The sequence below is a fragment of the Cyclopterus lumpus genome, chromosome 19 (assembly GCF_009769545.1).
Source record: "Cyclopterus lumpus isolate fCycLum1 chromosome 19, fCycLum1.pri, whole genome shotgun sequence".
NCBI classification, from domain to species: domain Eukaryota; kingdom Metazoa; phylum Chordata; class Actinopteri; order Perciformes; family Cyclopteridae; genus Cyclopterus; species Cyclopterus lumpus.
This window is the reverse complement of record NC_046984.1, coordinates 5,974,526-5,999,970: the sequence shown is the minus strand read 5'-3', so window position 1 is coordinate 5,999,970 and position 25,445 is coordinate 5,974,526. Positions and strand designations below refer to the sequence as shown.

At 42.1% G+C, this 25,445-nt stretch overlaps 1 protein-coding gene across 1 annotated transcript; it reads left to right on the top strand.

Annotated features, from left to right (window-relative positions):
* The first annotated feature begins 143 nt into the window (after nucleotides 1–143).
* On the top strand, nucleotides 144–24,122 carry shisa8b (shisa family member 8b). The gene is made up of 5 exons (XM_034558951.1): nucleotides 144–233; nucleotides 714–1,392; nucleotides 11,449–11,573; nucleotides 20,169–20,282; nucleotides 23,578–24,122. Exons 2-5 carry the CDS (start codon nucleotides 749–751, stop codon nucleotides 24,120–24,122), a joined length of 1,428 nt encoding a protein of 475 aa, XP_034414842.1. The 5' UTR covers nucleotides 144–233; nucleotides 714–748.
* Nucleotides 24,123–25,445: the final 1,323 nt, after the last annotated feature.

Below are 25,445 nucleotides of genomic sequence, written 5' to 3'. Positions count from 1 at the left end.
CTTACAGAAGAAGTGAAGAAGAAAAAAAGAGGATAAGAGGAGCGTGTCGTTTTGGGTTTGTTGAATCCCCCGTGGATCATGAGGAAGAGAGAGAGAGATCTGCGGGGGCACTGAGGGGAAAAATGCTGCTGAGTAAAGTTTGTGGATATTTCTAGAGGGAATTATTAGCCCTTGAACTTTGGGAAAGAGTCGCAGAGGACGGACCGCTGTGTGCAGATTGCAAAGAGAAAACGGTGAGAAGGCACTCCCAATGGCTTTAATTTGTTGTTTATGTATTGCATACTTATTTTGAAGGTAAAAAAGCTTTTTATGCTTACTTTTCCATGATTTGGTTTCTCACTTAAAGAGCAAATAATCTACCTACTCATGTTTTAGAGGACAGCTGTTTCTGAACATTTCCTTTGCAATGAGTTGCTCTTTTTAAATCTAAAAGGTTGGGTATTGATCATGTCTCACTGTATGGAAACATAATTTGTTTAATAATTCTGGCTAAAAATCTATTTTCTCTCCTGAGTTTCTGCAGGAAAGTGTTTGTTGTTTTTGTTAGTGCGTTCTTATGTATGGCAAAAGTCTCGCTTTGCATCTCCAAAACTCAACAAAGATGGTTTTGAATTATCATAATAAAATAACTTCTACCTTATAATAGTAAAATAAGTACATCTGAAACAAATTTTCTTTCTCTCTTCTTTTCGTTTCCACTCCAAAACCTGCAGGCGGGACTTTGGGACAGTAGGGCTCTCCCAGCAGTATGGCGGACACCAACCCTTCCTCCTGCCACCTTCTCCTCTTCTTCCTCCTCTCCATCATTATAACTCATCCTGCCCTCACCCAGGACCCATCCGTCACCACGGTGACGGTAACCGAAGGTGACTCGTTACTCGTCCCCACGACGATGGCCAACCAGACGACTCCGAGCTACGTGGAGACCACTCAGAACTCTCCTCTGGAGACAGGGCTGTCCACTCCCAGCAGCGGCGGGGACGCGGACGACGAGGACGCCCTTCCCTCCGGCGGGACTCGTTGCCAGGGTTACTACGACGTGATGGGCCAATGGGACCCACCGTTCAACTGCAACGCCGGCGTCTTTCTGTACTGCTGCGGCACCTGCTTCTACCGCTTCTGCTGCCAGTTCCGGCAGCAGCGGCTGGACCAGAGCATCTGCTCCAACTACGACACGCCCATCTGGGCCAACACCGGAAAGCCTGTGGCCACCATCACCGAGGGCCAAGAGGACCAGGACCGGGACCGCACGCACCTCATCGTCTACATCATCTGCGGCGTGGTGGCCATCATGGTGCTGGTGGGCATCTTCACCAAACTGGGCATGGAGAAGAGCCGCGGAGGAAGTGGAGGAGGAGGAGTGGCGACAGGGCAAAGTGACCTCAACTCCAGGTGAGGAGCTTGAGGCTGAGTCTCGGTGTGTGTATGTGGAAGGGGGTCTGTTTGCCAGCACATAGAGCATAGATTAAAGCAGATATAGTGTGTGTGTGTGTGTGTGTATTTCTGTGTGTTTGTGAATGCACGTATGTGTGTGTATTTGCATGCGTTGTTTTGATGCATTGCAGGCATGATTGAAAGTTGGAAATTCTGACTTCACTCCAGCAGAAAAGAGGCAAACAAAGTAGAAACCTTTTCAAGATGCAGCTTCATGTTTGGAGTTTTTCAACTCTAAATGTGTATGAAGGCTCACGTGTGCATGTCTTTGCATGTGTACAAACCGATCTCTCACATCGCCAAGTTTCACCAGCCCACCCCGACCTCACCAAACCTGTGAGTCTGTCAGGGAGGCGTAACCTAACCCTGTCACTGGAAAGTTTGGCAAATTTAGTATCAACCGGAAATTCTTATTCGGAGATTCAGAAAGAGAGGACTGACGTGGTTCAAGATAAGCATGTCACTGTGCTTTATGAGCCATGTCATTCTGTGGGTCACTGGTCAGTTTGTGAAAGAGACCATACCTGTGCTACACACCTACATACTGAATATATCACACATTTATTTTGCTTTTTCTCATCATTTTTTTATGTCTGTAATTTTGAATTTTTCCATTTTTATTTTTGCCTGTTTCTTTATTTCTCAACTTTTCCATTTTCTTTTTTATGTGCTTTTGTATTTCACCCGTTGTGCACCCTTTGCTTTGCTTGTTAGCATGACTTATATTTGAAATAAACATTTTTGCTGCTGTCGTGTTCAGTTGGTGTAAATCACTCTTTAAGAACAAAAGTCTTAACGGTTCTCTACAATAATTCCTTCTTTTAGCGTGTCTCGCGTGTGCACGGTGTTTCAGTGAGCGCATTTAAATCACTCCTTAAATCAATGGGCTGTGGAAATGTCATCAAATGTTGTCTCCAATTGCTGAACAAACTGATTATTTCCCACTTTAATGAACATGTGTAAAGTAGATATTTAGCATGTACAGTTTAATACTTCAGTCTGATACACATTCAAGCATGCACACACACACACATGTATACACACACACTCCCGCTGCATTTGGGCTAAATACATGGTTCAATCTGTTCGCCTCAGGATATCATTACAGTAAACAGCGGCATGTGCTCAAATCTCCCCCTTTCATCCCAAACTACCTCACCCTCTTAGCTGCATCTCCAATTCTTATTATTTCTACGAGCGCAAATCACACTGTTCACAGGACTCAAAGTCCTCTTCACTGGCCCCCATCGTCCATTCTTTTTTGCTTTTCCTCTCTTTTTTTAATCTTGCTCTCTCTTTTCATCCCCTTTGTTTCTCTTTTGGGGGCCCAGAGAGCTGAGGCAGGGGACAGCTTCAACCACTCACACGTTTGTTCACTCCTCCCTTTCCTCTCTTATCCCTCACCATCACCCTCCTCTACGGTCAGTCTGACATCTCACTCGTCTCTTCCTCTTCTCCCCGTGCGTTCACTTTTTTTAAATGGTGTTTTGCATTTTACAATGAGAAAGTGGACAACGGGGGCAGCCCCCATCGAACCTCCACCGACCAGCATCTCCGTCGTGCGTTTGATTAACCTGAGCGACAGAACTCATTCAGCGGATAACACACAGCCAGGATTCATATTTTCTGCAGGGTGGCACCCCTCTGAAATAGAAACACTCCAGCTGCATAAACACCCTCCCTCAGGGAGCCCATCTCGACAGATTACCTCTCCTCGCCGCGATTAAACAAATTTCACCAAGATTACAGCTTTAACATTTCTGGACTGCTCTGCCTGCATGCTCATTTACTTATTAACCTGCTGACATAAATCCCAGGTCCATAAGCATACATGCAACTAAGAACTCATGTACTGCATGCACCTTTTGAGGTGAAATGCATAAATATGTACATATGCCCACCCACTTTAGAGTGGGAAGGACAGAAGGCAACTTCTTGCACTCTGCCATGCACCTGCTCTTCCTGGATTTCTCTTTCTTTTCTTCCCACTGTCTATCACTTTGGCTCCACATCCTGCGAGCAGAGGAGGATTAACACTGAAATCCCACCAGTTCTCCCAAATCAGCTTTGAAAGTTAAAATTCAAAGTGATCCTCCTCTCCTCCCACATGCACACCTTTTACTAATATATGAACCCAACCAAATCATTGTGTTTGCATGCTGCACTGTTCCTCAGACAACAAGGGGAACGGAGAGCGCCGCCTTAGGTCATAGGTGTCACGTCTAATGAAAGGCCTCAACTGGAGCGAGGCTGGCTTTACACCCAGAGAGTAAACAAACACAGATGACCTTCATGATTTACACACGTACTCACAGTGATTTATAGTTCAATTAACAGCAAGAATGATAGTCCTGGCATTTAGATTTGTGTGAGCACAGTTCAGATAACCACAGTGAGGGGTGAGAATAGCCAGGAGGCCAGATGCACTGCAATACAATGTCCACCTAACACCTAAGTGTGAGAGGCCGACGACCAATATGGGGGCAGCAGAGGTCACATGGTTCAAACAGAGCGCGCGAGAGAGAGAGAGAGAGAGAGAGAGAGCGTTAGTGTGTGCGTGTTCATGTATGTATCATTTGTGTGATCAAGCTCTTAAGATACTGTTAACAGATTAAAATAACTTGTATTTCCAATATAGAGCAAATATAATCAAATATACTTGTGTGTGTATGATTAACCTGAGCGAATTACTTATATATATATATATATATATGTGTGTGTGTGTGTGTGTGTGTGTGTGTGTGTGTGTGTGTTCGCATTACAGTGTGCTTTTCAGCCATTATGTTATGTAATGAAGGGCATTGTCACTTAAAGGCTTTGACTGCTCTGCCCTGATTTAAAGCAGACAGATAAGCAATACTCAATACAGCGTGAGCAAACATATGGACCACAACCGCACGCACCAACGGGCATCTCTTTTCCATTTCACCCTCTTGCTTTGACACACACAGTATACTGACACCAGGATTTGGGGTCATGGATAATATTTCAAAGGCATGTTTGACCTGTTGATGGGATTTCTTGTGACAATTGGTGCAATTATATTCAGCTGTAAAATGACTTTTGCAACGCACATACCATCATTACATTACATTACATTACATTACATGTCATTTAGCTGACGCTTTTATCCAAAGCGACTTACAATCATGTTACAGTCATAGACACAGCTACAGGGAGCAATTCAGGGTTAAGTGTCTTGCTCAAGGACACATCGACTAGGGCGGGGATCCATCACTTAAACAGAGCACCATTCAGAAACACTTCTTACACCCTCAGGCTGTGTATTCACGTAATATGTTGGTTCCACTTTCTAATAAGACATGCTTTATAAAGGTTTAAGTTCGAACAGATAACTAATAAATGCTTTATAAATTAGGAGCAGCTTTTGGTTTTAGGAAATCCCTTTGGCTGCATGGTATTCATTCTCATCCAGTACAACTTGCTTTGTCTTTTTGACTGCTGTTTAATCTGTCTTGATGGCTTATTAGAAAGTGAGAAACTTGTGACACTTCATAATGACATTCATAACTGCAGACTTGGTGATTTGTTAGAAGGTTGCTAAAGGGTCGTGAGTTTCAAATTAGACGTTAGATCTGCAGTTATATAAATTGATTCCATTACCACAATCTGCAGGATGCTGCGGTTCATGTTAATAACGTCTTAATAAATGTCAGAATGTTCTGAATAATTCCTAAAGAGTTTAGACAAAAACAACAACAACGCAGGTTATGCAAGAACATAATATACAACAGCCAGAGGGACTTTTTACAACCTGGCAATGTTAAACCTGTTTTTAATATATATATTAATGACACGTGAACTGCAGTTCAGAAATTGTGTTTAAAGCCTTCAATGGCCCCAACAAAGTGTAAATAAGAGGTCAAACTTAATCACATTACCATGTAATGAATGATGTGCACATTATGTGTAATAGCCTATTGGTGGGAACAGTAGTTTCCTACTTATTTTTAATTCACAAATATTTTATAAACTTTTGAAGGCCTTTTTCTGAAACCAGTGAGTTTCCCCAAAAGTATCTGCCTCCTCTGCTCTACTTTCTCAGTGCTCCTCAATCTCCACTGCCTTCTGATTACCCTCAGGGTTGCACTGTCACTGTGCATGTGAGCATGTCTGAATGCATATGTTTTTGCTCATAAATGTATTAAAGTGTGCACCCGTATGCTCCTGCGTCATCACTGCCTGACCAAAAATCCTTCCAAAGTGAAAGGACACATAAGTCAACACCTTCCTGGCTGTATCAGATGTGACAATTCTCAACCTCCAGCTGACTTACCTTCCTCTTGCTCCTCTTGCTCCTCTTGCTCCTCTTGTTGTGGGCTTGACTGGGACCAAACACACGTAATTGTGGGTCAGTGCCCACTGACTCAAGGGTTTGGCTATGTGTTTGTCTTTAAAGCTTATCTATTTATCATGGGGGAAGCAAAATGGTTGAAGATGGGCAGCTTTTTTTCCATCATACCTTGATGTGGCAATTCAATATTTAAGGCTGAATAAAATAGCTGATTTTATGTTAAACATTTTGTCGGTCACAGTCAAACTCATATGAGTCAAAAGTGAAGTTCACAGGAGCAGCGTACACACAGCGAGTTGGCCCCTGTGGCTCCATTTCATCCTTCTCCCAAACTTATAATGGGCCATCTGTCTACAGCTTCAAATAGGCGTGAAAACCAGCTAAACAACCCCGATAACTGTGGAAGCTACTTGAAAACTTTTAATTTAGCACAAAACTGCATTTATTCCATTTTCAAGTTGGCTGAATAAAGAAAAATCACTTGGCAGCCAGAGGGAAAGGCTACAAGTTAGCTCATTAGCATGAGAACAACACCACTCAGATGGTACCTACATCAAACAGCTGAATAGGACCTATGTGAAACTATGTAGGGTACTTAGAAAGAAAGAATCTCCCAGAGAACATGTTCTTTCATTTTCAAGGTGGCCAAAAAGAAAAGAAAAAAAGCACATGGAGGGGGAATTAACAAGTTAGCTCGTTAGCATTAAACCCAACCGCTCGAAAGTCTGCGTCTAAAAACTGAACAACACAGATATTTAAATACAGTAGGCGACTTCTAAACTGACGATACCATAGAACTGTGGAGAGGAGCCGCTCCACATGTAAGATATAAACAGCTCATTCTAAGGTCCCGAAAACACAACGATTACTATTTGCAGGTGATTATACACTAAAGAAAACATACTTATCAATAATATATTTAATTTCTGACAACAGAACCCACTAAATACCAGTTACGGTAGATACAATTAGATAAGATTAGATCAGATCTCAGATTTTAGATGTCGCAGCAGCACAAAGACAGAACATAAGAATAAATAAGATAAGACATATGCAATAAGAATAGCATTAATAATATAAACTACACAAGAGCAATTCAAGTCACAAGTTTCACATGTTGGCTCTTTTAGAATAAAACCGCTCACTCTGCCTGCATCTAAAAGTTGAACAATAACACACATACTGTAGCTATGTGGGCTTATTGAAAACGGAAAGATCACCATATGTGTCACCATTAATCCTGTTTGTCACACACATTATATCACAGCTCTCTACATGGCTATGAAATAAGCGGTCAGATGTAAATGTAAGTGTATATGCCTCATCGCGTCCATGCTTTTTGCAGCGTTTGAAATGAAAAAGAAAATGCATAAAAATGTTTGGCTACATTTATTTGGTGCACAAATGAATTGAATGCGTTTCCGTTAACCTAAAGGTCTAAATTCAATAATCTGTCATCTGGATTTAACGTTAAGCTCCTAATCACATTCACTCTCCTTTTAAATGTTATGTTGATCATTTACCAGCATTACTTTTGAGAAAATCATAGCACCTAAAATACTAATGATATGAGACCAGGCAGACATGGCATGAGAAAAATCTAAAAGTAGAAGCAGAAGTGGGTTGCACTGCAAAAACACAAAACTACTTATGTGTGCAGGCTTTTGTGTGTGTGTGTGTGTGTGTGTGTGTGTGTGTGTGTGTGTGTGTGTGTGTGCGTGTGTGTGAGAGTGTGAGAGTTTAAGATGCAAGCTGTCATCTTCTCACTCTCTCTCATTAATCGTCAGCGACAGCGAAACTGGCTTTAACTGTACCTTTGATGAAAAGATGAGTGACAGCGACAAGGACAACAGAGAGGGAACAAAGACACCGTGACACGGAGATATCTGCCACGGCCATTTTACTTTTTCAGTGGATTATCTGAAAGTTTTGCTTTTATATATGAATCGCATGAAAGATGGTGTCTGGAATCTGGAGGGTGACCAGAACAGTCCAGTGGGGGAGACGTCCCCGTGTGTGTTTGTTTATGAGTGTGACGGATAGTGTGTGTCACCAAAATAGTGACTTTTATCTGTTAGTGTGTGTTTTTTATTCAAGCTCCACAAGCTGCAGAAAGGACAGCGAACAAACAATTTCTAATTCGAGTGGTAGAGATAAAATGGCATATTTGTGCATTAATGCATGAATAGGATGTACAGAAAACATGTAATGTATGTATAGAAGTGTGTATCCAGTCAGGACATCTTTACATAACAGTAAGGAACTCTGTAGAGAGACCGAGAGAGGGATTCTCCGTTTGGAGAGTTTCTGTAATATCAGCACTAATCACAGTGTGTCTGATGGGGGTGGAGTAATTGATTGTTACAGGACATTAGCAACGTCTCATATCAATGTGGCTGTAATGTGATAAGAGAACATGGAGGTACTGATGATGATCCCACTGATCTTGGGCACATCTCTGTTGCGTAACATGTTTGAAAGTTGTGGGAGAAGTAACCTGAAGGTTACTCATGGTAATATTTACATATCATATAATTGATCACGTTTTCCCAACGGCAGAGAATTCTCTGTCCGAGAAAAACAGGAATCGGTTTCTATGAATGCTTTTGCAGAAATTGCAGCCCAAATTTTCAAATGTATAGCAACATTTTGTATTTTTTTTGACTTGTCTAATTTTGTCTAGTTTAATTTTTCAAATCACACCTGAACATTAGCAGAGAAAAATAAGATTGATTTAGAGTCTCGGAGAGAGCTCGGCCTGAGAATCTCAATTCAGGGCAACAAAGTCCCTTTAAAAAAAAAAGGCATTTAGAAAGAAAGATATTTACACTATTATTGATCGCCATGAGGAAATTCTTCTCTGCATTTGAACCATCCTTAGTTACTAAGGAGCAGTGGGCTGCAGTGAAGCGCCCGGGGAGCAACTGGGGGTTCAGGACACTTCAACATGCAACTATGGGGAGAGCGGGGATCGAACCGTGTACCTTGTGGTTGCCGGACAACCACTCTCCCCCGTGAGAGCTACAGCCGACCCCTCAAAAAATTTACACGGTTTGTTGAGCTGTGATAATACTCGTCTGGGACTCATAGCATGAACTGGATCATTTGATGAAGAAAATTGTGACTTTGCAATATTTTGTCTAGTTTGACAATGTTTTGTTAAAATATTTCAGGGGCCTGGAAGAAAAATGTGCATGCAAACTAATGTACGATGAAAACTTGATGGAGTTGTAGTAATTCTTGCAACTGAAAGGTCACAAAGTAACAAGCTCATTTTTCTAATGTATTTGTCTTTGTGATCTTTGGAGAAATGTGCACATTCTTTTTATTTTGTTGAAACAACTTTGAGGTAAATAGACCTAAGATGGCAAAAAACAGCAACAGGATGATGACAAATTGTAATGACATCATGAGGGTAGTGACGACAAATGGAACATTTATCCAGGCTGCAATTTATTAACAAACCACCTGCTCATTCATAACATCACTGATTTAGACTTCATCGTTTGAGGCCACCACAAGCTAATTCTGTCAATCCATCCCACCCGTCAAGTCTTAATCTTGTAACCAGCTGCACGGCCATCTTCACTCTTTCAAAGGCATCCGCAGAAACTCTCCTGAAGCTCAGCCAACGCTCCATAAGCACGACGTAGCCCGGAGACAGGTGCCGTTTTTGTTGAAGATTAAAAGTCCAAATCAGCAAGTTGTTTGAGCGGCGAGCCAAGAGAAGAGTGCGTGGAGGCCCGAGGCTCTGCACACCAATGAGTCAGAGAGGGGATGAGGAGCGGAGAGAGAGGCTGGAGGAGAGGAAGACAAACGATATGGTTTAAAGAGGGGGGGAGAGGAGAAAGAGACAGAATTAGGGCTGAGTTTAGGTGTGGAGGGGGGCAGAGAGAGAGAGAGAGAAAGAAGAAAGTAAGTGAAGAAATAAAAAAGAGAAAAAGTGATTTAAATAAAATTAAAAGGAATAGAGATCGCTTAAAACCTTTTTTGTTGCCCATTGCATATGTTTAGAAGGGGACAAATTCACCTCATAATCTAATACACACACACACGTATGCGCAGCACATCTAAAAGGATTCACAATAAGATGATTAAGATCTGCATTGATTTGAATTAATGAATATAATTATTCTGTTACAAAATAGCTTTCCAGTGCAACTCATAAACGATTGATTTTTGAGTCGTATTTCTTTTTGTAATTTATCTTTTTGGTGTTCACCCTCCTTTGACATTTCTCATCTACTAACTTTATACTTTAGTTCGCCATTTATTACAACCCAAAAATCTGGCCAGAAATACACCGTTCATTTTAAAAAGTAGATTACTCCTTTACTACTGGTCTTGGGGGTCAAATACAAAAGGTCATGCACGCATACACTCACATAAACTGTACACGCACGCACCATGTGTCTACATGACATACCTGTGGCTGATAAAACAAGCATGATTATGATATTGGACACTGAAGCAGCTCCAATGTCCCTGGAGGAGACACACCGCTGAGATCATCACGCACACAAACACTTTGTGGATGATCAGAGAAGTGGCCAAAGGGGCTCACTTTCCTATTTGGAAGGTTGAGTGTGAACAAGCCGCCCCTGGCTGTCGTTGTCAGGTCGGTCACACTCTAGGTCAAGTGTGTTTTGTGCACCTGTACATATCTGTGTGTGTGTGTTTGGTGGAAGCTAAACACATGAGCTTCGTTAGTGAAACAGGCACCAGTGTTTGAATTATTGATCAAGGGAGTGAATACCATCAACCCTGTAAATTCAGCAAATGCACAGGGAGCAGAAATGTGTTTATTCAAAGTGATGAGTATGCGTGCGTGTGTGTGTGTGTGTGTGTGTGTGTGTGTGTACGAGATGTTGTCACTCTTTTGCATTTCTTGCATCCAACCACAACAAGCCCCGAGTCCAAACATGACCATATTGCAGGAAATCTTGCCCGTATGTCGCTCAGCTGAAAGGCCGCCAGTCAAACACAGCAATTTATCGTAGAGGACACACAGCAATAAACACGTGTACTCTCTCACACACCGCTTCACCCGATTCCCTTTCCCTAACTGCTCGAAAAAAAGGTTAATTCCCAGACGTAAATGTAACAAAGGCAAAACAATAACATCCAAAAGGCTTTGGACGTTCGCTGGGCGTTCCATTTCGACTGCATGCAACATGCATGTGATGATGTCTGTCAATCTGTTAACCCAAACTCCATCACACGAAGATCTCATTTCACACCTGGTAACCACACGCAAACACAGGCAGGTAGGAATCACTTTAAAAAATGCACACGCACACATTCAGACACAGGCAACCTGTACTCAAGTTAAACACCTTTCCCCTGGGATGAGAGGATGAGTACTGTAAATGGAGTGCTTGATAGTGTGTTAGCAGCTGTTTGTGTGTGTGTGTGTGTGTGTGTTTCTGAGGGGATCAACTATACACATCTGGTTACCAGATGATGTTTGTTAGTGACAGACGGATGTAGTTTTTAGAATCAAGCTGTGCAACGACTGCAATGTGAACACATAATATTTGATCTATTGAAGTTGAAAGATGATAAAATGATATGAATTCATGATGTTTAATCCCCATCCTCCTCACTTGTGTGCAAGTAATCAAGGCTCAGACAACACCAATTTACATTCAGTGTGTGTGTGTGTGTGTGTGTGTGTGTGTGTGTGTGTTGGTCTCTAGGACACTGACAGACCTGCTGAAACAGCAGGCAGGAGAGGTGAGCTCAGTGGAGAACGCCGCAGCCAGTTCGCCCAACGGAGAGAGATCCAACGGCATTTCAGCCCGGATGCTGCGCAGCAGGAGTGGTGAGTACTAAGGGTACACACACACACACACACACACACACACACACACACACACACATTACTCAGACTAAAAGTAGAACTTTTCTTTGGAAAACAAGAGCTCTTTCAGTCTGTCAATGCATTTGAGTGTGTCCTGTAAGCTCACATCTTATACTCAGAAATTCTTGCTAATCACGTATATGCATACGCAGAATTTCCCGCATACACACAATCCACATACATAAATAGTATGAATAGTACTGTATTTCAGCATGTTAGTACTGTATGTGAGCCCCAGACTACGTTTCTGATTAAAATCTGGAAAAGCACATGGAGCTTCCAGGAACAGGACATTGACAATCATTTACTGTGCAGCTTTACTTAAGATCCTTCACAATTGAAGTAAATCAGTTTATTTTCTGCGAAATAATTTTTGTAGCAGCTGCGGACAACTGTGCGAGACTTCCCTTTCATCTTAGATTAGTTTGATTTTTCCGTGGCTGTATGGCCATCTATCCAACATCAAGCACACACGACTTCACTCAGATCCAACGCAGGACATAGTGCAGAGCCTTTTAATACACATGGTTGGAACTGGCTGCTGAAACTTATTTAGCTCGAGCTGAGTGAGACTCGACTGAACAATAGAGCTTCATCTGTAAGTAGAACACATACTTGCTGCACGTGCAACACTCATACACTGATTAATTAGTATGTTAATATATGCAGGCTGCGCCCCTACAGGCCCCGTGTGCTTGATTCCCATACATTCTCTCTACGTGTAGATACAGCAGTCTGCATGAAACTCTATGACCAGGTCCTCTTTACATGTAGAGTTCAGAGCAAGAGTCATCATATTTTATAATGTTTGGACTGTTGTTTAATTTGGTCTGTGCAAAAGAGCAACTGACTGTGCATGTGTGTCATCGTGTGTATGGATTAGTATGCGTTTCTTTTCTTCTTTCGTGGCATGCATGTGAACATGTGAGTGTCGGAGGGAAGGAGAGGGGTGGAGTGTTTGATATGAGAGTCCCCCTGCTGGGTGCATCTCTCAGCTCTCGCTATGCAGAAGTTCACACACTGCTAAAGACATGATATGACATTGTGCATGTGGCGGACGCTTTAAAGTGAGCGTGTCTTTGATCATATTAAAAAAGGGCAGCAGATTCACGTGTTGGAATCAATATATGAATAAAAGAAAAGGAAACGTGTTTTGGGGGTAAATGTTCCATACCAGCAGCAGCTTTATTAATTGTTTCATCTCCTGAGGGAGTTAGAAGAACCAAACTGTATACACAAGAAAACCTCACAGAGTTAATAGAAGAATTGAGTTAGGTGGCTGGTCTGTAATCCTCAGATACTACAGAACTTCATGGCCCTGCAGTTATCATAAATATATATAAATGTGAATGGACATGGATGATTTCAGCTAACATGATCTCTACTGTCAGTGTGATGAAATTAGCTGCTTGTTATGCTCGGTTGAAAAGAATATCTACAGAATTTTGTGTCATGTCGGCATGACTGACGACCACTGCTGCTAGTCCAAATGAAATCCAGAGCATGTAGCTGTCCAGAGAACAATTGTAAATGTAAATGTGGTATGGGAGGATTTATGCAGGCACCATTTGGATTCCTGGTAAGTTGCACATTACTACACATAACTATTTGAGAAATGAATGGGTATTTTGCTCATACAGTACTACACAATGGCTAAGTAGATAAGGAACATTAATCATGACCATATACAACGATCGCTGAACTCTGTTGATTCCTGACATATTAACAGTGATGCTCAAGTTTACGCCTCACAGGAAGTAGCTCAAAGTTCAGTTAAAATAGATTAAAATCAACTAGTTAGTGGTCATTTTAAACTATAAATATTTATATATACGTGATTGTATGTTACTTCTCATTATGCGTACACATTACATTTCTGTTTACATTCCGTTTATCCGTTTGAAATACTGTCTAACAAATATATGTATTACTTTACTTTATATATGTTTTTATGTTTATATTGTATCCCTATATTATAATTCTCATTTTGCTTTTACATGTATAATTTCCTTTTTTATATATATATTTTCATTGCCAACGACTTCTTCGTTTAGATTGTTGAGTATATGATAATAAAGAGCTTGAAACATGAAACTAGTCTCAAAACCTGTGCAGAGAGCAGAACAGCATCCTCGCGGGGGAGCATTTCTGCTCCACTGCACAAAAATAGCACTTTAGTAGCACCTAAATGGCTCTTACTTATAGCACTTTGTAGTTTGGCTTTCTTGAACAAAGTGTACTTTCATGATTCTTGTTGTTCTGAGTTTGTACTCATGGTTAAATGCACTTTTTGTAAGTCGCTTTGGATAAAAGTGTCAGCTAAATGACATGTAATGTAATGTAATATAAACCAACCAGACTTGAGGGGGGAGGACTATAAATTGAAAAGAATGGAAACACTATTCGACCACTACAAACTCTTTTTTGAGAATGTCCCAGCCAGCATATAATTACAACAACTTTGGAGTTACCAGAGTGTTTCTCCTCTTTTGTTGGAGGCTCGCTGCCTCCACACACCTCTAACCCTGCCAATATTGGACAAGTTTGTTTTTTGACCAGACAGATGTCAACCCTCCTTCAAACTAATTACTGATTTTCTAAATTCCCACTCTTTACTCATCTCATTACTAAAAACAATATATTTTTAAATTACTGTAATGTATTACTGCGTTATAGCCCACTCTCTGGACTTTCTCTGGTTTTCTCTCTCTCTCTCTTTCCAAATAATTACTACATTGATCCACATTTTCTCACTTTTTTTTTAACTGAGCTCACTCCAGCTGTTCCTCCTGTTACTGCCCTCAAAAAGGTTTAAGTGACATTTAGTTGTCAGCAGTGTACTGGGAAGTTTGAAATCTCCCACCGCTGAGAACCACCGACCGCTTGGCATGACATGATCATCCAGCAGCCTCTGCGGGGCCGGATATCCTAAAACTACTGCATGTTTTTCAAGCACATGCTGGAGTCTAGCAATGAAGCCAACATGTGGTGGAGAATAACAACTGAATCAGTAAATGTTGGCGTGGGACTCGAGTGAGTCCACTTCCTAATGTGAAGTGACAGTGTAGCGAAAGGCAGGAGATCTGGCAGGAGGATTCAGTGATGATACCTATTGATGCTAATGAGTCCCACATCCATGCACATTAAACCCTCTTCCGAGAGGGGGAAAATGTCCACTGGCTGTTTGCGATCCATAAAAACAGATAGAAAAGTGGGCTGCTTTGTGCCATTAAAACAAACAAAAATCCTCACATAACATCTGAACCCACTATGACAGGTGTTGTTTGGAAGGAAAATAAAAAAAAGTTAAAAATCTTTGTCCTGTCTCCACGTTGAATTGTTTTTGCTCAAAGCAGGGTTTTAAGAAAACTCACAGGTTGACATTTGAAGGTCAACACGTCAGTGCATCCCATCATGAACCACCTCCCACCGGTACAAGAGTGGCAGGAACCTTTTTGCTTCATTTGTCTGAGACACAGAGACTCCGTATGATGAGTATGCAAATTCAAACTGTAATGCAAAGTGTTCCCTAATTGAGCCACGGGACAAAGTGGAACACTAAATAGATTGCCTGGGCAGAAAACAGATGACCAGTATTGGTTTTTCCACAGTAGACAAGATGGCAGACAAAGGCCTTTGGAAAAAGTAATGCTCTTCACACACAGCAACACATTTGAAATGGTTGGAGGCTAGTGTTAAAAGGCCTGCTGCCATTCTCTCTGTGGCGGTCATTCTCTTTAAAACCAGACTATGTAACTTTTGATTAAAAAGAAAATGACAAAGTCTTTCTTGTACACCTGAAAAGTTTAATTCAGAAGCAATAAAACCCACCGTTGCTTCATTCAGCACACTCCATTTGGGTTTGGTTGCTACGGCCTTAACTCGGTCTGGTGTGACCAATAGCTTGTGGTGGCTAATGTTAGCTAAAGCTAATGTAAGCACACTTTAGAGTCTAAAGTTTAGACCGTTGTGGGTCAGTTAACCTCCTTCGTGAGTCTTCCTTAGTTTAGGGGATGTTACAAGATGCTTCAAATGACATTTCTACCCTGTGGCCTGTGTTGATTATTCATTTATATCCCGTTAGATGCTAAATGTGTGTTAACATTTCTGGTGAGTTTGTTTACATCAGAATTTTCTTCTCTTTTTTACCTTGTGAAAAGGTAGTCATATTTCTTGAGGACAATCTTGAAGCCACGGTCGCATTTGAGTGATTCAACAAAAGTTTTTTGTTTTAATTTCACAAAACTGGGGGAAACTGTACATTATAAAACAAAGACACTCTCACGTCTGTTTCACTGTGACTTTAACAGGTAGAAATCAGAGCTCCTATTTTTCTATTATATTTACATGAGCCATCAAAGGAGGCAAATATTTATCCTAAAAGTCTCCAACAAACATGACTCATTGACGAAAGAAAGCTTGAAGCAAAAAGCGATGACCTATTTATCAAAGACGACTGCAGAAGTAGCATGGCCCAGTAACAAATCACTCTTCCTTACACAAATTTCACCTATTTTTTTTTTTCTTATACTCGGCTGTCAGAAGAGTTGCTTTTTGAGCACTGGTCTCAACTCTTCCCTGAGGTCATGGGAGGCAAACTACTTATTCTTATGAATTAATTATCTCTGTTTGAATCTTTGCTCCCCCGTTTGTGTCACGTTGATTATTCTGACAAAAGGCTTGCGTACGACCAACTCAGCACATCAGATGCCACCGAGCGAGGATTATTAAGTGCGTAGGATTAGAAAGGATTGTGTTCTTCTGCTCTGACTCCGCTGCAGTAAATATTGATGCACACACACTTTCACATACGATAACACTGACGACAGGCGTGCATACACACTCTTGCTTTCCAGCTTTATTCTCTGCACTTAAGTCTGCTTATTGGTACCATCGCACTCTCTCTCTCCCACAAACACACGTGGACGTTCATATTTCATCTTGGTGATGACAGACACCACGCAATGCACTCTCTCCTTTGTCACTTTCCCCAGGGCACTTACGACAAGTTGCACACACAAATACACGCTCGGAGATGCACATTTCATACACAAGATACACATTATGTTCAGAAACACATGTTGACCTCACTGGCTTTCTTTGTGTTTCACGGTCATGAGCACTCACAATAGAATGCGAGTGCCAAGAGCAGGCAGATTATATAGGGGCGTGTGTGTGTGTGTGCGTGAGTGTGTGTGTGCGTGAGAGCGAGAAAGGAATCCCATTACATCAAAAACTCCTAAACTACTCCTAAAAATGTAAACTCTTCTTAAGTTGCTGACCTGAATATGAATGGAAACAAAATATCCAGTCCAGTGTAAAATAATACTGTTATTTTATTGATAACCAAGCAGTTCACATGGGAGAAAAATGAATTCTTCTTTTCATCCAAAAAACCCTGCTAATCAGAGAATGTTTTGATCTCCGCATTGCATTCCTTTTTTAAATTCTTTTAATATATTTTTCTACCTCTTCTAAAGAAAAGATGGCCAACTTTAGAGAACATGGCTTATTGGCGTATTCACATGTAAACTGGTATCATGGTTACTCAAAGTCATCATTAACAAGACTGACTATCACTATCATATGACTTGGCTAGCATGTCAATTAACTGTATTCTGGCTCCCACTATCACAAGTTTCAACACAAGTTATATAAGTTATATCAGAGTTTATATATTTAAAGTGGATATCACTTTCTCCACATATTCTAAAACTGATAGGAAGTAACTAAATCAATGTACTAAGTTTACAATTCTGAAGTACTGTTATGGTTTGTCTCTGACCCCAAGCGCACGACAACAGCAAGGTTTAGTTCTAGCCGAACACACGGCGTAGTTTATTGAGCACAACAAGTCACTTAGAAAAGAAACACAAAAAACTCAAAGTGTCCCCTTAGTCCACGGGTGATCGAACATCAAACCCCAAAAAATCCAAGAAAATACTCCACACAAAAAAGTCAGCAAAGACACGAGGGAAAGTTCAGTGACGACACAAGGAGGAAAGTCCACGGACATCATGGCACGAACTCGCAACGTCAACACAGACAGTCCTGATCTTTATCCCCCCGAATACAACGAGCTGACGAGCTGCAGCCGTGGGACGAGCTGAGTGGCTTCAGGTGTGAGTTGAAGCGCCCCTGGCTTGTCCCCGCCTCCAAGCCCGTAGCTCCCTGGCAGCGCGCTCTGAGGTACCGGGTGTCACTGTGTGAACGGGCTGAGGAGGGAGTCCGGCTGGCTGAGTTCTGACAAGTACTTTGCTGTATTGATACTTTGTACTTCTACTTCACTCCATTAGGGAAATATTGTACCTTTTACTCCAATACAATTATTTGACAGCGTTAATTACTAGGTCCTTTGATTTGACATCAAATGTATGATCATTTTATGAAACGTGAAGTGTTGGTATAGATTAAAGACCTGGCTTGCTATGCTGGGATTTATGTGAGAAACAATCTTGTAGCACACAATAATAACACGAGTGTACAAAACATTATCTTGTGTGAATAAGATTTAAAAAATAAAAAGATCTTCCAGGACTGTGAAGGCTCTGTAATGTAACACTCTGAGAGGGACCATTTTGCAAAGACAGTACTTTTACTTGTAATGCTGTCCGTACAGTTCCTCAAGTAGAAATCCGAATGCTTTTACTTGTACCAGGGTATTTCTAAACTGTGGTATCACTACTTTTACAGAATATCTTTGACATGCCGGGCTAACACACACACACACACACACACACACACACACACACACACAGGCGACCATCTCCACTCTGGACCAAGTCGTTCTCTTCATCCCTCAGATCTGTCAGTCTCGCTCGCCCTCTTGTTCTTGATCCCAATGCCAGATGTTCACTTGGTGGTGCCTAATGGTGAAATAATATGTGCAACCATGCTGGAGTGTGTGTGTGTGTGTGTGTGTACACACGTACACACGTACACACGTACACACGTACACACGTACACACGTACACACACACACACACACACACACACACACACACACACACACACACACACACACACACACACACACACACACACAGGCCAAGCAGACAGACTCATTAATTGGTCTTGTTTGTATTTCTGCGTGGGTGAGTGTATGTGCAGATGGGCATGAGGACATCAACAAGGGCATCATATGTACCACTTCCTGTAAAGTGAGGTCATTGAGTATGTGGCTCATAATAGTATAAAGTTAGTTGATTTTGGGAGAAAATCAGAGCAAATATCTAATTTCCTCCAAAGCTCAATGCAAAATGGTTTTACAAATCTCCTGTGGGAGCCAGAATACAGTTAATTGACATGCTAGCCAAGTCATATGGCTATAGATTATCAATAAAGGATAAAGCTGTAGTTTGCCAGCAATCTCAAGATTATGATACTAAAATCATCAGCAAAAACTTGATACAACCCTGGGAGAAAGATGTGAGAACTCATGACAACTAGTTAATATACAGTAGCAGTATGTCTTAATCTGTCATTTATTGTTGCTCCAACAACGACGAGAAGGTAGTAGACGATGATGATGATGATGATGATGGTGGTGGTAATGATGGGGATGACAGTATAAAAAGGACCTTCTCCAGCACATCTGAATTACACAAGATGATTTCCCTCTGTGTGTGTGTGTGTGTGTGTGTGTGTGTGTGTGTGTGTGTGTGTGTGTGTGTGTGTGTGTGTGTGTGTGCGTGTGCGTGTGCGTGTGCGTGTGCGTGTATATAAAGTAGAGGCTCAGAGTTATGTTGTTACTGTAAAATAATGCCACCACTGGTTTTGTTGCAGTCACCCAAATGACCTGATAAAGCATTTTGTCTCTGTGCATATGTGTGCGTGTGTGTGCGTGCGTGCGTGCATGAGTGTGTGTGTGTGCGTGCGTGCGTGCGTGCGTGTGTGTGTGTCATCGGACATTCGTGAGTGCTACATGTGTGCTCATCCATCCCTGAGGCTGAGATCAAGTGTGCTGGCTGCATCAATGGACTTCATTAATGCTAAGAGCCAGGTCTCCACTCTCTCAGCTAGTTAGTTCCATTGTTCATTAGCCTCACTTCATTTAGCACGGGGCTGGCCGGCCGTCAGGGTTGGGACTGCTGTCTCACCCAAAGTCCCCAGCCTGGGGGGAGATAACTCGTGTTAATCCAGCATTTAGGTGACGCTTCCACAGTCCACATTCCCACCTGAAAGATTCCCAGTGCAACCAGTGTTAAAAAAAGAAGAAGATTACATTTGAACACAAGCTGACGGCCAGCTAGCCGCCAACATGCACACACAGCATGCGCTATCTTGACAGAAAAATAATTACTCAATAGAAGACTTCTATCGCATAAGAATCCCAAAATCCTCCTGGAGAGATAAATCAAATTAGCCAAACCAATGCCATCATTTTCAAAAGTCTTCATTATCTGCATATATGGTTCCGTCATCTTTAAAACACTAAGGAAGGTTGGGGTTATGATGGGAAAAAAACACAAATTGCTGATATGCGACAGGACACACTCTGAACTACTGTGATCTCCACAAACTGCCTGTGCCTCTCTGTCTGCTTGTCTCCTACAGAACAGTACCATCTGAATAACTCTGCTTACGGGCCGTTTGGACAAGGGCTCCCACACCCACACAGCAACCACAGCACGGTGGGACTCAACAAGTATACCTCCCTCAAAGCTGTGGGTAAGTCGGACACACAAACACACACACACACACACACACACACAGCGTTGATGCTGACTCCAACTGGCACAGTAACCTTTCAAGTACAGTAGGCTGGTAGCACAGGAGCAATCACCTGACGACTGTTTGCATCTTGGGAAACAGAGCTGATCTTGAAGCCCACGCTGTTCCCGTCTGTGGTGTGGTCGGTTAGATATTCGATATATTAAATATGACTGATTGATTGACGAATGATGGCCTACAGACAAGTCTCGGGAACTGTCTGAAGTCTTTGTTTTAATTATCAACATCACTGGGATCTTATTAAATTCAAGAACACTGTGTGACAATATTTTTGCAAAGCTCGAAAAATCAGTGGCTTGGAAAAATGTGATGAATCCTATGGAAACTGATGATTTTAACACTTTTTTTGCCCTGCTGACTATGGGAATTGGAGTTCATTAACCAGCTGCCATGATGGGTTGTAGTCTCTGCTGCAGCCACTGGGAGGGGATGTATCTCCCATTGATGACACTTCCTCTCATGACATCACAGCATTTACATTACTTTTTGGGGAAACACTTTATAAAAAGGGTATGAATCATATACTTAGGTAATGCATGACTCATGATGATTTAATGCATGAATTACTGCAGGATGCATCATGAATTCAGACCCATGCATTTGCTAAGCCCCTCTAAAAGCAGAACAATACCTATTTTAATAGAAATTTGAAGCTTTTTTTTTTTCGTCTTTTTTTTAAAATCAAGCTGGTCGTCAGATGCAAACGTTCACATGTTGCTGCATGACTCAGTGGTATTTATTCCACATGTCCAATATGTGTGTGTTGAAGGACAATACCTTAAAGTGAAACTCAGCACGCAGGACGGCCAAAAGCTGTTTTGTTGTAGACTTCTCTGCTGGCTGAGACAAAGGAGCCAGGAGGACAGAGGACAGGAGTAATGACCGTTAAACTTCACGAAGAAGGGTTATTTATTATATTAACGTTTTACATGTTTCCAGTGAGATATTAATGACTTTATAAAGTGACTTGTAAACATACCTGTTGCTGCTCTATAAACAAGATAAAGAAAAGATAACTATCTCGACCTGAGGGCCACTGTAGTTCTCCAACACGCTTGGAAAGGGAGGGGTGGGCAGAGGGGTATTTAGTCGGTTGCAACCTGCCCCACACCACCAGATGCATCACATCATACACGCTGGGCCTTTAAGCACAGATATGATTTGCACCCTTATTATAAAGTGTTACTATTTTGGCAATAAAAGTCACAATGCTGAGTTAATTTAATCGATGTGTCAAATATTTGATGCAGCACTTACACCAGTTAAGAGGACATCCTCTGGTGACACACAATAACGTTGGTTCATGACTGTCCCAAATCCAAATTTATTTCCCACTACTGAGAAAACCACTGAGTTTGAACTGGGATACAGCAAAAGGCTAAAAAGATACTTCACAGTGTCTCAAATGGTCACAAATCTATCGAATCCGATTATTGTCTCGATGCACAACTTTACAGAATGTAATACATCTAAATGTTTTCTAACATTGTACTTTTGGTCATTATTCATATTGTTTGTCCCTGCCCACAGAGATGTGTTATATAACTGCAGTCCAGAAAAGAGGCTGGAGGGTTTTTACCAGGTGATCGTACGCACCGTTTTTTGAGGGCAAAGGTCACGCACACATGTGCTGTCGTCCTTGAATAGCCGTGGGTGTAATAGTGTACAAAACAATCCTCTAAAAAGGGAGCCAAAGGCAAACCCCTTACTCGTCAAGGTCGATTGTTTTAACCTTCTAACCCTAACTATGGAAGGTTGACTGAGAAAAAAAAAGACAGACGTATAGAAAGTGAGCTCGAGACGTATAACTTTACCAAAAAAATACAAAATAGTAGTGTTTGAAAAGAAATTATATAAACACATTGAGACAAGGTTACTGTTAATGTAGCCAGGAAGCTAGCGGCGATGACCTCCGCTGTTAGTTTATTTAAATAATTCTCAGTGACATTCATGCTAGCCAATAACACGCACATGCATACACGAGCGCACACTCCGGACTTAGGGCGAGGGTATTTATAAACCTTCATCCCAATGTCCCTACACGCTGACACACATACCTTTACCTCCATCATCTCCACTCCTACGTTTCTCCCCCCCCAATCGCTCTCCCTGCCCTCTTGTATTCCAGCGAGAGAGGAATACCGCTATAGAATTCACCTTGAGGGCATTCACCAATTGGAAATACTTAAATCTCCAGCTTTCCCCTTTGATCTTCTTCAAACCCTTCCCCTCATCCTGACCATCCTTTGCTCTCCTCTGGTTCTCTCTGTGTCTGATCGTTCAACTCATTTAAAGTCTTTTTTTTCTTCTTCTGAATTTCACTTCTGGACGCCAATTAAGTAAAACGTGATCTCTTGTTAGTGGTTCTGATGGTGCGCACTGCCCCTCCCTGCTAGGCACTGACTTTATACTTTTTATTTTATTATTTTGTTCATTAACCCGCTTTATAAACTATCATATTGTACATGAGCTAACATTGGCCACCATAAGCTAGTGGTCATAACAGACCAAGTGAGGCTTAAGCCTGAGTGTATCAAGTTGAGAGAGGGTTTGACCGTTCACGAATTTAAGTTTTTATTTGTAAGAAGAAGAATGTTTGATTTCTTCTTTCCAAAGCTCCATGGTGTCCCTTTAAAATGTTCTAAAATACTTTGAGGAGCAGAGGAGACGACATAGCTGACAGGTCGGAGCCTAGAGGTGCAAACATAAATGCATCATGGATTACTTGTGTGATTAAGTGTTTCTACAATGACACACTCTGTGTTTACACATTGACAGTTCATTTAAGGCTACTTCTGCATGTGACTCAGAACTGCATCAGACTGTGATAAATTGAAAATGACTCTAAAGTGTAAACAAGTTTAAGGAGACCAAATGTAGCATGTGTTTGCTGTACTGGCCTAATTGTTAAAGTTGTTTTGCCTTTATTAGATAGACAGGACAGAGAGAGTGGACGACATGCAGCAAAGGGCCGTGGGTCATTTTCAAACCCGGCGTGCCGTTGAGGACTATCAGGACTTTTTATTTTTGTATCTTCGGTGATCGTTTCTGAAGCACGGTAATCACTACAGTAACTTCGGAGATTTGGGAACATTGTTACAATTAACTATGACAGAGCCAGAAAGAAGCGGTCGGACGAACGCTATCTAAAGTAAAACCACTGTAAGTATGGTAGGTCGGACGCTTACGTCTGTACGTTACCTTTTCTCACTCGCCCTTTTCTTTGTTACAGCGCACAGTGCATCTCGGAGCTACTACAAGAGCTTCCCGCTCATGGACTTCTCCCAGTACCAGCCTGTGGCACCTCCTGCCTTCCAGCCTGTCCACGTACAGCCCAAAGAGAAATCATACATCCACCAGCCCGTGTCGGGGCACCACGACCTCCACGCCCCTCTCTCCATCTCCATCCCCTCCAGCCACCTGGAGCAATCGCGCCTGCCCAAAACCACCATGCACCCGCAGCTCTCCAGCTCGGCCTTCAAAGCCTGGGAGTCGACTGGCCGCCAGGTCCACAGGCAGGCCTCTAACCCGGGACACACCCCCTCCGCCATGCACAACTCCACCCGGAGACATGGCTACTCCACCCGGAGGCAGCAGAGCATAGAGAACATACAGGACCTCTTTAGCCAGCCCTACAGAGGGATGTACAAAGGAGCTGGAGGGGGGGCAGGGCAGGGGCAGCACGTACAGGGGCAACACTCATCCCAACCCTCCTACCACCACCACAACAGGCAGAAGAGCATCTCCACCCACAGTTCCACTGAGGTGACCGTCTGAGAGCGGCCCGCTGTCAGGTCAAACATACTAACGAAGAGCTTTGGTGTTAGCTAAATGCCAGAGTTTGGGACAGCTGGCCCAACAGGTGAGGAATATTAAACCGGGAGACGCATTCAGATTTACAAGATGAAAAGGAGTGGAAGCAGTGAGATTCAGAAGACAATCAGCGAAGCAGAACCACCACTCTTTACACATTAGGTAGGGATTATTATTGTACTACAGCAAGGGGGCTTTTACATTGATCATATAAAGTATATAGACTGAGCCTGAAAGGAAATCTAGCACTCTCGGACTAGCACACACACATGCTTCACAAATTCTCAACCGAAACAGTTTTTGTGGTTTCATCGTGGTTTGTACAGGCGTTGTAGGAATAGAACAACTCTTCCGTGTACCAGATCTTAGAGCAGGGGAGCTTGATTTTGTCTGTGAGGAGGTTTTATTTTTCAGATTTGGCAAAAATGCAGAATGAGTTTTTGTTAGCCAGGTAATTAAATGGGCAGGTTTGCTGCATTTGATGTAAATGTAGTGAATAACCTTTAAGATTAATTTCTGTGGTTCACCTACGCAAGTCAGAACTCAGGAAACGTTCCCTTAAACTTGACGCTGAAAATATTTTACCTTCATTGGCAACCAATAGGAACTGCAACACAAGTAGGCATGTAGCCTACTTCTAAATCCACCCTCAACTCCCTCACCCTTAAGAGAGAATCATTTGGGAAAGACACTTATAAGCTCTCTTGCATGGATGTATAATGAGAAGCCAAAAATGTTTATAAAATGACCCGGATCTTCCGCATCCATGGGGCCGTAGTTCGTTGCTACTGCTGCGTTGCTACTGCAACGCTGCTGCGTTGTTGCTACTGCTGCGTTGCTACTGTTGCTACTGCTGCGTTGCTACTGCTGCGTTGCTACTGCTGCGTTGCTACTGCTGCGTTGCTACTGCTGCGTTGCTACTGCTGCGTTGCTACTGCTGCGTTGCTACTGCTGCGTTGCTACTGCTGCGTTGCTACTGCTGCGTTGCTACTGCTATTCCCTTAACCCCGCCTCCCAGCCCAGCGTCGATCTCAGGCTTATTCACATGAATGATGGTAGGAAAATAACTCTGGACTGGCTATTGTTGCATTTTACAGAGTTTAGTACCTTAATGATTTAAATATTGGAAGTTGATTTACTTAAAAAAATTAATTATCCACTGAGTTACACACGTCTCCTCTAATGTAAGTCTTTGGGAGAAAGTCTTTTTGGGCCCTATGGCATCAGGTGATGGACCTGAACATTGCAAATGCATGAATGTAAAAAATTCTTCAAAGCCCTCGCATC